The sequence below is a fragment of the Xenopus tropicalis genome, chromosome 3, assembly GCF_000004195.4.
Source record: "Xenopus tropicalis strain Nigerian chromosome 3, UCB_Xtro_10.0, whole genome shotgun sequence".
In the NCBI taxonomy this organism is placed as follows: Eukaryota; Metazoa; Chordata; class Amphibia; order Anura; family Pipidae; genus Xenopus; species Xenopus tropicalis.
Genome location: NC_030679.2, coordinates 26,563,359 through 26,576,544, shown reverse-complemented (window position 1 = coordinate 26,576,544; position 13,186 = coordinate 26,563,359). Strand labels below are relative to the sequence as shown.

Here is a 13,186-nt window from a genome sequence, read left to right as displayed (position 1 = left end):
TTCACCGTTCATTGGATGATACCATTGCATTCATAGCCTGGGTAAAGGTGGCCACACACTGAAAGATCAGCTGTCTTCAAGGTCACCAAACAAGTGGATCTTTCCCCAATATGCTCGATATATTGGACTGATCCAATCATTTGTACCAACAGTCACATGATCAAATCACATTTACAAGATATAGGACATCAGGGTGAAGACCACATCATTAAGCCGATGAGCTCCTTGACCTTTAGAGGGATTTGTAACCTGCTGATTGGCAACTGCATGATTTTCTGCCACATACCTGCCAGGTAGGCCCAACTGAGGGCCCCATACATGCACCGATAAGCTGCTAACTCAGTCCATTGTCAACTTTTATCGGCCTGTGTACGGCCACTTTAAGTCAACTGCTATTATAAGCAGTAACCTAACAATAAGCCTAATGTGCCTTGATGATACTACTAATTTAATTAAGGCGGGGGGGGGGGGAAACCCATGTCCAAGTTTAATGCACCACCTACATATGCCAGCCTGGAAAAACCATCCCTGAACAAAGGCCTGCGACACCGCTTGTCACCAACATACAATGCCGCTTTGACATCCTTACCCCGGCGGTTTCACAACAGTTCACACTTCCAGTCATGTACTTTGAAGGATTAACACCTTCATCAATGAGGATCAGGGTACCATTGTGATTGGATCATACCTTCTTACACCGGTCAGTTTCAGCTAACACCTAACTGAATAAGTTCAATGGAACCATTGTGATTGGATGCCTGTGACTGTACTACCATCAAGAGTTTAAATACCGGGGAATTCCCTACCAGTCACTTGAACTGAAGAAGCCACTCGGATGAGTGGTGAAACGTTTTCAAGAAAAACTCAGAAAAGTCCAGTTGTTTTAGACTTAATTCTTCTAGATACAAAAAAAAAATATTTTTTTCATTTCTTGAGCTCAACAGAGAAATAGGGAAATTGAAGCTACTCCATGTTTGTTCCTTGTGAGGGTAGATCGGATTACTAGAGTCCTTGAATTGAAAAGACCAGAAGATAGGCTCCCTTTCTGAAGTTTCTAAGGACCACATACAAATATATCCACCCCATTTTTCTATATTTATATATATATATATATATATATATAAATATTTTATATATAAAGGAACCACGTCTGAAGTGGTCTCATCTTCCATTCTCCCATTACACAGGGCACGTAGTGAAAGCTAAAGAACCCAAAAATGTTGAGTCTTTAGCAGGCACAAAATCATAATCAGGTTCTCTGCTAGGAAGGTAAACTTTCTAATCCTGTTGCAGGGAAGGGATACCAGACCAAGTCTTGAATCTATAGGAGTTTTCAACTAAGGGATTTTAAAGTGCTTTTCTGTATCTTCAACCACCATCCAAATTTCTGCACTACATCTCTGACACTGCTATGGTGTTGAAAGAGAATCATTTATTATCTGGCAAGTAGCAACAGGTAACATAGGGTTGAAAAAAAAAAAAAGACCAAAGTCCATCAAGTTCAACCCTTCTAAGTAAATCTATCCACTCCCATACAGACCCGTACTGACCTATCTATCCACTCACATACAGACCCATACTGACCTATCTATCCACTCACGTACAGACCCATACTGACCTATCCATCCACTCACATACAGACCCATACTGACCCATCTATACACTCACATACAGACCAATACTGACCTATCTATACACTCACATACAGACCCACACTGACCTATCTATCCACTCCCATACAGACCCATACTGACCTATCTATACACTCACATACAGACCCGTACTGACCTATCTATCCACTCCCATACAGACCCATACTGACCTATCTATCCACTCCCATACAGACCCATACTGACCTATCTATCCACTCCCATACAGACCCATACTGACCTATCTATCCACTCCCATACAGACCCATACTGACCTATCTATCCACTCCCATACTGACCTATCTATCCACTCACATACAGACCCGTACTGACCTATCTATCCACTCCCATACAGACCCATACTGACCTATCTATCCACTCACATACAGACCCATACTGACCTATCTATCCACTCACATACAGACCCGTACTGACCTATCTATCCACTCCCATACAGACCCACACTGACCTATCTATCCACTCCCATACAGACCCACACTGACCTATCTATCCACTCCCATACAGACCCACACTGACCTATCTATCCACTCACATACAGACCCATACTGACCTATCTATCCACTCCCATATTTAAGGTATGGAGATCCAGATTACCAAAAGACCCCTTATCCGGAATACCCTTGGTCCCGAGCATTCCGGATAAGGGGTCCTATATCGGTACACTCACATACATAAACTATATATACAAGCATTAATACTAACTGTAGATATTAGTACCACAATAGCCTTGGATATTCTGCTTGTTCAAGAACTCACCCAGGGCCCTCTTATAGGCATTAACAGAGTCTGCCATTACCACATCACTAGGAAGGGCATTCCCCAACCTCACTGCCCTCACCGTGAAAAACCACCTACGCTGCTTCAAATGGAAGCTCCGTTCCTCTAATCTAAAGGGGGGGCCTCTGGTGCGTGGATCGTTTTTTCCCATAAAAACAAACATCCCCTATCTGCCTATAATCCCCTCTAATGTACTTGTACAGAGTAATCATGTCCCCTCGCAAACTCAGAGGCATATTTATTAACAATGGAGACATAGTAACCAATCAGCAAATTAAATTTGGCCACATAAGTTAGAAAAAGTAAAGAGCTGATAGGGGTGTATTTGCCCGTGGAAACCAAAGTTTAGAATGGTACAATATACCCAGTCAGATAAGAAATCATATTCCCTTCATGCAATGCAGAGGCAAGTCAATGTAAATAATTAGCTTTAAGTTTATAGGGTTTTTTTCCCTATGGTTTGAAAGACTGGTCTGTCTGAGGGAGGAAAAACAAGGACATCAGCTGAGGCAGCATATAGGCAAAAGCCTTTTCAGCCTTCTTTTGAATCAGCTACAAGCTAGAAAAAGTTTAAGCTTACCAAAAAAACTAAGTAACTTAATGTCAACAACTATTTAAATATTTGTCTTTTTTTTTTTTTACCCAAACTTACTTTTAAAACAGACTTCATTCATTCTGCACTGAGTGATAGTCAGTGAAAGTTGTTTTTTACATAAATCTGAGGTTGGAATAATGCAACAAATGCCCTTTACACATGAATGTATCAAACAAATGAACAAATGATACTGCAACTGAAAATGAAATTTCATTTAATGACAATGCAGTGAACCAAAAAACCTTTTAAAGTCAGTTTATTAGGAAAGTCCAAACCTTCTTTTCCTTACAGATTTCGCAAGGAACACCAAATATGAAACCAGGAATGAAGCACATAAGGAGAAGGAAAGGTATAATTACTGGGGGTGCCTTATCTGAGACCCTGGGTACTTTTGTAGGAGCACCATGTCAACTTCTAGCCTATTACACTGGGATGGTGCAGTTTCCAGCAACCAGAAACACTGGCCTGGAGTCTCACGTAAGCAATTATAATCAATGGGGGGGGGGGGGGGGGGGGGGGGGGGAGTAAATAACATTTTTGCACTTCCCAATAATTATACCTTTCCGCTCCTATTAAGGATGTGAGAGAACAGAAAAAGAAATATGACTTAACAAATGGGCTCTTGCACTAACCTATTTAGCTCTTTGTTGCAGTAAATGTTTAGCAGTGCTACAGTCTTCTCTTGCACAGAAAAGCAACCAAGGAATTGTCTCAAAACTATGCTTGAGCATCTATTGCACTAAGGAAATGTAAATCATGCTACCTCTCTAAGCTTTTAGAGGGAAAGGTAAACCACTAAAGTCTCCCTGTGACATTCAGAGCTGGGACACCACACAAGATAAATACTCGCACATGAACTTGAGACACGTTCGTTAAAGTATGAAATCAGTGTCTGTATGCATAGAAGGTGAACTTTATATAAAAACAAAAATTCACAACCTCATAACTGCCTGAGTGGCCAATTACACTAAACAGAGAAGAGTCTGTCACATACATGTTCCAGGCAGATTATTTTGCCATACACACAAAACAGCACACATTGTGATTTGCTGCTGAAGTTGCCTTGTCAGAGAAGCCAAAATCTAGGAAATGTAAAGTTCTGTCAAAACACAGTTCTGCAAGAACAGGAGTAGACTACTGTGATGCCATCTTTCATCTTCAAAGCACGCAGCTAACAGGTTTATTATTGTTTTAAAGGAAATATCACACAAGATTACAATGGTTAAAACACGGCTTGAAGATCTGAATTACTCAATAAGAAAAAAAAAAAAAAATGTCAGACACAACACATGCAGCAAAACATCCTCCTGCTAATTTAAGCTGCTGAATTGTCTAGTATAAACAGAGCAGTGCAACTAGTTGATTTGGAACGACTTGTACAGTGTTACAGTGGTAACAGGTATGCAACTTCACTTTTCTTCACACCACTGATTCTCTTTGCGTACCTAAAAGGAAAATAGCATAAAAGAGGTTCATTAATAAATACTCTTGTTGGAGTGGAGATATTGGCTGACACACTTGTAAAAGGAAATAAACTTAAGCGTATAAATATATACCTGAGCTTCTTCCTCCTCAGTAAAGTCGTTTTTGATGTTGAAGGTCTTTCGAATTTCTTCTGGCGTTTTTCCTTTAATCATGTTTGCAACTGTCTTGCAGGTGACATCAAGCAATCCTTTGATATCCAAATAGTTGGCAGCCTGAAGATAAAAAAAAAAAAAAAAAAAAGCAAAATCAAACCAGCCCCCAATTTTTTTTTGACCAGCAAGAACTCAAACCCACCCCTGATTTGCTCACACTCCCTTGTATTTGATATGGTACCAATAGACTGCAGAAAAGCTTATGAATTGGCTTAGAAGCAATATATGTTTATGACAATGACACAAAAGTTATGCAGCTCAATCAGTGCCACCAAGAATGTAGCATCCTTTAGGAGGAACTGGACAAACTGGGAGACTGGCCTGCTAAGTGGCATTCCAAAATATGCAAGGAGCTGGGGTGACTTGTGGAAAATAAACTTAGCTTTAGCAAGCAATGCCAGTCAGCGGAAGGAAGAGCCAGCAAGGTATACAGACTCAGAGGGGAAGTACATATTCCCACTTTAGAAAACACTGGCAAAGGCCCCATCTAGAATATGCAGTGCAGTATTGGTCTCAAATCCTTAAATGGATATTAATGAAATAGTAGCTCTTTTTGGACTCGCTCTAAATTAATGAAGGGTATTTTATGAGGAAAAGTTATCATACGTGCTTTAAGTGGCGTATAAGCACTACATATGAATATGCAAGTGTAATTTATGTATATAGGATTGAGATGAAAAAAAAAAAAATAGTTTCAGCCATTTTCAGTTTGGAAGTTAAATCTATGCTGACTGAGGAATATATGGACATGTGTATGTAAATTTTTAAAAATCTTTTATGAATTAGTGTATAAATTTCTAGTAACTGTTGTGTTATGTGTTAACAAGTAAAATGGCAGCCACGTTTTAATGTATGAATAAAATTATGTGTGTTAAAACTATATTGCTCAGAAGCAACATGCAGATGCCATGTGGATGCCTTTATTGAAGCCACTAAGGACAAAATTATGCACAACGTTTCATATATGTGGGCTCACCCTTACCTCTCAAGTGCAGGAGAACAAGCACACTTTGTTGGAACATGTTAATGGCAAGGTTTTTAAATATCAACTCTCCTACCTCTTTCGGACAAAAACACAAATAATTACTGGCTGTGTTGTGTGTGCACTACCTTCAGGCTGTGTTGTGTGTGCAATACCTTCAGACTGTGTGGTACTTTAAGTTGCAGGTTCCCTTTAAGGTTATTAATACTACTAAGTACAAGTACTAGAAATACACTTATGTAATTCTAATGGGTTCTATAAAAGCTGTTGGGTTTTTTGGTGAGCATGCCTCACCAAAATCAGTTCAAATAGTGTTCCCTGATCCACTTTTAAAAACTCTTGGTCCCACACAGGGATATCATCTGTTCTCTTCTCTTTGTTTTCATCGTCTTCGGGTGGAGGGGGATCATCTTTATGATGTGTACACCACTGAATGACCTGATGAAAATAAAAGTACATAGGTATTTATCTTTATGATTTATACAACTGACTGCATTTGTTGGCCAGGTCCTGAATCCAAGACAATGTGGTACTGCTAAACTTAAGATATGTTCAATTTCATCATTTTGTTGTTTATATGTTAATATAATTCAAGCTAGTAAAAAAAAAAAAAAAAAAAAAAGTAAATCTTGTAACAACCTACACTTGAAGAGCTAAACCAAAAATAGGAGCAATGTCCTCTACTGCCTGAATTAGAGAGCAAGTGTTTCTAGGTCTGAAACAGTATACATCATAACTCAAGAATATGAAACCCCAAACAGCAGGATGAAGTTCCTAATAACCAATAGTTCAGTTTTATTTTTTTACTTGCCAATATGCCTTAAAACCCTGGCATTTATAAGTAGTTCTTCTTCTGGCAGTGATAAGCAAATATAAATAATGTGTGTGTGTGTGTGTGTGTAGGGGGGGGGGAGGCTGTTGCAACTTTTTAATTAACACAATTCTGAATCTGGTACAATTTTTTTGTCCTAATTACATTGCATTATATCCCTGCAGCAAACCAACACCTCTAAAAAAAAAAAAAACAATCTCTAATCTGCATCCAGTATTCTAGTATGGGTATACGTAAAACCACTACCTAAATAGCACTTACTTTTTTAAGGATTGCAGCATTAACATTGGGAAGTGGCACAGGGTCATCATCACCTTCATCATCCATACCCAGATCTGTTTAAAAACATTTAATTGATAACTGTGTCTTGCCAAAAAAATGTAAAAAAAAACCCAAGATAATTTAGACAGAAAGGCAATGTTCTAAAACTATAGTCAAATAAGAGATTTCTCAAGAATTTACACAAAATAAATTTAAACACAACAGAAATATTACAACCAGTTCCTCTGAGGACAATTTTTTTTCAGCAAGACTGCTACTTATTTGTTATATTGGGATCACTGCTGTTATGAGTAGTTTGAAACGCTGTGTACCTGTTATGTAGTGAACAGCACCAAAACTTTTTTTTTTTTTAATAAAAAGCCCTTATTCCATCATTTCCAAATCCTGGATTGTACAAACAATGTTTTCTAAAGTACCCTGTGTACCTGTCTCTTATCAGTGTAAAAGGAGCTACTACCTAAAAAGATAATCCTCCACAAACCCAAGAAATTTCCCAATTTGAAAGTGGATGACAAAATGATTGGAATTACCCCTGACATTTCAATTGCAAATGTCTGTTCACCCAGGTGCACTCAAAGGTCATGCAAATGCTACATAGAAGAAAAATTCCCAGCAATATTGTTTCTGTAAAGGGATTGCTTTTGGAGAGAATCCACTCAATTGCCCAATGTGCCTTTACACCAACACTTTCAAAGCTAGGAGAATAAAAACAAATGAAGACCTGCACACCAGAGGACAAAATTATAAAGAATACATATTCAAAGAATTTTTTTTTAAAAAGTACCTTCCAACATAGTTTTAATTGTTACTGACTGCTTTGCAATTTCAACATCCACTTCAAAAATCTCTCCATCAGAACTCTGCAGCTTTATAGAAGGCATCTGAAAAACAAAAACACATTAATCAACACAAACAGTACTGCTTAGTGAAGTTACTGCAAGCAAAACAGAAAGAAAATCAATTGGTACTTTCAATGAGAGATGATCAGGAAGGCAGCTGTGAAACTCAAGATGCTGCACTGAAGCACATTTAAGCATGGTGAGCAGGAGAGACATGGGAACAAAATGGCAGCAAGCACAGCAAGTGCACTGCAGGCCATTGTAGGCAAGTAGAATCACAGAGTGGCTAACATGGCAACCACCCCCCCAGTGACTATACCTTTCCTTCTGCTTTAATGAAATGCAAACATCATGTTTCATGCCCTGGTTGTCAGTAAGGCAGGGCCAATAAAAATAATCATCTATACAACAGCCCTGGTGCCTGGTTGCTTCAGTCTCTGCCCAAGACCCACACCAACTGTGCAATATACAGTGGTCTGGCACGGCCTAATGAGCAAAGGGAAGAAGCTGCAGCTAGTAGGAATAAGAAGGGGCCTGCCAACTGTTGCCAGCACCCTGCCCTCCACTACCAGGAAGAGAATAAGGAGCTAAAAGCTTTGGGTCTCATCCGGAATGTGCAATTACCGGTACTCTGCAATTTTCAGAGAGCTGTGCAGGAATTGGGAAAATGCACTAAATTCTAACAGCTGTCAACCTGGCACTGCTCCTTTAACAGCCGACTGCAAATGGCTGGACAGCTGGAGATGGATGAACCCTTGTTAACACTGGCCACCATTAGTGTGCACGCAGTACACAAAGGGAAAGTGTCTCTGGCATATATGATGTGGGAAAGACTTACTGAGCAGGTATAACTATGGAAGCAGAACAAAGTAATTACCAACAAAGGGTGTCATTTTACTGCTGCAGTATGACTTTGCCAATAGCAGCCAGGATAATGGCAATTGCCAAGCTCCAAATCTGCATTAGAGGCCATTTGCCCATCCTGCCCAGAAAAAGAATCTGTACATCAATAGTTGACATACAGCCAATTACAGAGAGGACATTTGCTATCCCTGAGCCATGCTTTTCACTCAGCCTCATTTTAAACAAAGGCTTTATGAATTAAAATAACAGAAGTTTGGCCTAGACAGCAACATACAGAGCAGAGTGACTAACAGCACAAGGCAATAGGAATTACCATATTCTGTTAAAAAGAGGACTGGTTATTAAATATCTTAGAGGGGACAGAGTGTACTTGAAATCTTAATTGTGTAGTTAAGCACATTTTTAATCTTACAGGTATGGGATCTAGATTAAGGAGACTCATTATCAAGAAAGCTTTTGGAAATGCCATTTTATTATTGTTTGACCAATTTCCTTTTGCTCTATAATAGTGGATATTTCAAAACGGTGACTGATCCCCTACAAGTTCCATGTGAGAGTCCACTGTGCCCAGGTAAACAAATATACTGTTTAATTTATTATAACAAATATAATGGTTTATAAGGAGTGGGTCCAGCCTACATGGACTTGTCAGACGAGAATGGCATCAAAGTGACAATGCAGTCTTTGCCATGTAGGATTTTCAACCCTGCCGAATATATATCTAATTTTGTTTGGGTATGGATGGGCTGGGTCAGCAGGTGTTAAGACAATAGTTGACTGAAAAGTTTTTCATATACTTTTTCAGGCACTCTACATATTGTAGCCTTCACCATTCCCAGCTACAGTCTGTTGATCTCAATGGTGGCCAATAAAAAGTGCAACAATTTTTTTGCACTAAAAGGAAGTAAACTGCAGGTAAAAATCAGTCCCTGCGTACTAATGTATAATGAAGCAGTAAAATACTTAATAAATAATATAAAAGTCAGTACGGGAATTAAATTTGGCATAGTTGGCCAGCTTTCAGTATATTGCTAAAAGGGGAGGTCATTTCTTAGTAGCTTAATGCACAGAATGTCTTAATGTCCTATATCTATACCTATATCTATCTCTCTCTCTCTCTGTATCTCTCTCTCTCTCTGTATCTCTCTCTCTCTCTGTATCTCTCTCTCTCTCTGTATCTCTCTATATATTGAGAATATCAATATCTTTGGTCTGAAACCTGCATGTCACCACAAAAGCTCATAGCTCAAGCAGTGACCGGCATGTTTTCCTCCAGCTGTGTCATGATCAAAGGTAGCTGCACAAGCAAATGATTGGGCAACTTTAGATTTCACTGCCTAGGGTCTGTATGTTTTGACTAGAAGACTAAAGGAAATCATCAATTATTATATATAACCAATTATTTTACAGGAACTGCAGTTTTTGCTACAAAGGAAGCTACCAATCACCTGCAAGGGAATGCAGACATCAGAAACCACACTCTTGGGGCCATCTTGGCCCCAGTTAAGTTGATAGGCATGACTCCTGATACCTGTATTCTGTGCCAGTCATTAAGGGGGGGTAAGTGATTTTCAATACAGTAGTTCAGGATGGAATCCCAAGGACAACATGATGGGTGAAACCATTATGCACTGCAGGTAAATGTAATGATTTCATCCCATGAGCATGGGTATCCCTGCAGCGGTCAGCTGACATCCCCCCACCAATTAAAAGCGAGCCCCTGTGCTGTAGCCAAGTAACACTCAACAGGAAAGCTAATGAGCCCGCACACATTTTTTAAAGTTGTTGAAAGCAGAAAGCGCTTGTTTGAGACTGATGAGGGATATCTGCAAAGTTTAATAGCCTATAAACTACAAATTAGAAAATCACAGTAAAATGGATAATATCTTTTAAAAAAAAAACAACAAAGGAAAACTATAGTTCTAGTTTCCCGCAAAGTAACCCTCTGCCCTCCGGAGTTCCTGGTCGTAATTTCCAAATGAAGGGGGAGGGGGGGGTCTGGAACCCGGGGATAAACAACAGCGAGAAATAGAGGGAGATGCTAATAGGAAACCTGTGAGTAAAGAAGAAATGGACGGTAGCCGGTAAGGGCCGGGGTAATGTAGGAACTTGAATATGCCGCACAACGCGGCCTCCAACACAACACAGACAGGGCCTTCACACAGCAGCCTTTGCGGCCTAGAAATGACGCCGCCGAAAACTATGGCCGCCCGGCATATACACGCTCCTATATAATAACTACAGGGCTGGAAAGCACATGTACATCTACTGGCAACTTACCTTGTAATATATGTCCACCGAAGCAGCAAAACAAACCTCCGGGGGTCTTCAGCAGCAGCCGGCCGAAGCGCTCCACCCACCACGACACTAATACGGTATGGCGCTGTAGGGTGGGACAATTTCAATGCACGCCTTACGTCACATTCTTCGGACCAATGGAAAAATAGAGCATTTGACAGCGTCTCAGGCTGCCGAAGAATTCACCAATTACATGCTGAGCCGTTGCATTCGTCATAGGGCAAGATCCAATCCGAGTGTTCCAATAGTAGGTAGGCGTTGTAGGTTGAAGTGTTCTCGCCTAGCAACAAGCGTGCTTATGGGCGGGAATCATGCGTAATAGTCAGGCTGTCAGTGAAATGCGTTGTCATTATGGTAGAGAGTGTTTAAGGATAATATTTTATTGGGCAGCACAGAAAAACAGTTTTATGATAGACCTGGTGTTAGTGATGGCTATGGAATTTAAGTAGTAAAACACTTAATATACGCCCACCTGTGTTTTTCTAGAGGATCTGAGATTTTATTTCTGATAATAGAATTGAGCTGTTTGTAATTGACGTGTCTAAGTGTAATTAATGGCTCAGTAATTACAATTGACATTTAATAAACTAACCTTGTTTGTATACCTACAACTGACTTCTGATAATAGGGGCTCTGGGGAAAGCGCATCATGACAGGCAGACCTCTGTGGTGCATATATGCGCTAGCGTCTAGAAAAAAAAGCCATAATTTGATACTGATTTACCAATGTGATGCATAATAGTGTGGGCATTGGTAAACTGCATGCAAGGTTTCGTACGATATTATCGGTGCGTGTATGGCCAGCTTAAGTCTGGCTTGGGACTCCTCCAGTTACATGGGAGTAGTAGAAACAATAGGTTACCTGAAAGTAGTCTTCTTTTGAAAGCTCAGACTCAGGCACAATGCAATGAGATGGCGCCTACACACCAATATTACAGCTAAAAAAATACATTTATTGGTATGATATAATGGATTATTTACTATGTAAATAGTGTAATTTAGAAATAAAAAGTATATAAAATAAAATCCCTTTAAAGATTCAGCCGCCTGAACTGATATGAGCTCCATGCTTCTGTGAGGCTACCATTGTTTTAGCCAGGCCTTTTTTCATGATTTTCACAGACATACTGGTCATTAGGTATAGTGCTAGTAGATTGGAGAAAAGTTGATGTAATTCTAATATTCAAAAAGTGATTAAAATCTCAGCCTGGCAATTATTGGCCTGTGAGTCTGACATCTGTTGTGGGCAAGTTATTTTAAAGTGGACCTGTCACCCAGACATAAAAAGCTGAATAATAAAAGTCCTTTTCAAGTTAAACATGAAACCCAAATTCATTTTTTTAAATAACACATCCATACCCTTTATAAAGACATTTAAAAATCCCCGCTGTCAATCATATATTGCTTGCCCCGCCTCTATGCCTTAGGCATAGAGGCAGGGCAGACAATACCTTTAGCTTTCTATTCAGCACTTCCTATATGTCACTGCACTTCACACTTTTCCCCTCCCTCCCCATCACCTAATTATGTAGCCAGTGCATGGGTATGGGCATCGTGTCCTCCAACAAGATTTTGGTGTGATGCAAAGCTTGCCTTACTAACAGTGTCCACAAAATGGCAGCTGCCTGCTTGCTGTGATTGAATAGTTCCAAGACTGAGTTTTTTCTTAGGGTGACAGGTCCCCTTTAAGGCTTGTTAAGGGATCACATTCAAAATTATGTTCTGGAAAATGGCAAGATAAGTATTAATCTGCATGGCTTTATGAAAAGTATGTCACGTCAGACTAATTTAAAGGCAGTCTAAACAAATAGTTGGGAGAAAGAGGCTGATGACAAAAGCTCAAATAGACATTAACATAAGGCCTTTAGAACTATATTCCCAACTAAGTCACTTAGGTTTAGGATTGGAAATAGCTTTTACAAATCTTCTTATTAGGAAATTTTCTGCTAAGACCTAACAACTGAAAACCGCGCCAAGCCCGATACTTGGACTTTAATAGTACTAGGTGCCAAATTCTTAGAAAAACCCTCCTGCAAAAATCCAGAATGGTCAGAACTGAAGTAAACACCAACATAAAAGTAAACACCAACATAAAAATCTAAACCATACTCTGATATATCTGATTTGTGTCTTGTTTCCTGTTGTGCAAAAGAGTATCAATAACACTGGAAGATACTCCCAAAGCAGACATCATATCCTTCTCAGTTTCCAAGCATGTAGCTGAAGGGCTTCTGGATTTGGATGGAGAATTGGCCCCTGTAAAAGAACTTCTTTCCTTCACATCAGTGGCCATGAGGGAGCCCTGGAAACCATGTCCTGCAAGTCCAAGCTGGAGAAATTAGAATTACTGAAACACATATGCCAGTGTGAAGGGCCATGGGTGTGCCATGGAATCCACCCCCATTTGGCC

General features: G+C 39.7%; 1 protein-coding gene across 2 annotated transcripts; it reads right to left on the bottom strand.

Annotated features, from left to right (window-relative positions):
• Positions 1 to 3,239: 3,239 nt before the first annotated feature.
• skp1 (S-phase kinase-associated protein 1) lies at positions 3,240 to 10,927 on the bottom strand. 2 transcript variants are annotated; one of them, XM_012959026.3, is made up of 6 exons: positions 10,759 to 10,927; positions 7,560 to 7,656; positions 6,755 to 6,828; positions 5,956 to 6,099; positions 4,599 to 4,739; positions 3,240 to 4,487 (listed from the first exon to the last, which is right to left on the bottom strand). In XM_012959026.3, exons 2-6 carry the CDS (start codon positions 7,654 to 7,656, stop codon positions 4,452 to 4,454), a joined length of 492 nt encoding a protein of 163 aa, XP_012814480.1. In that variant the 5' UTR covers positions 10,759 to 10,927; the 3' UTR covers positions 3,240 to 4,451.
• Positions 10,928 to 13,186: the final 2,259 nt, after the last annotated feature.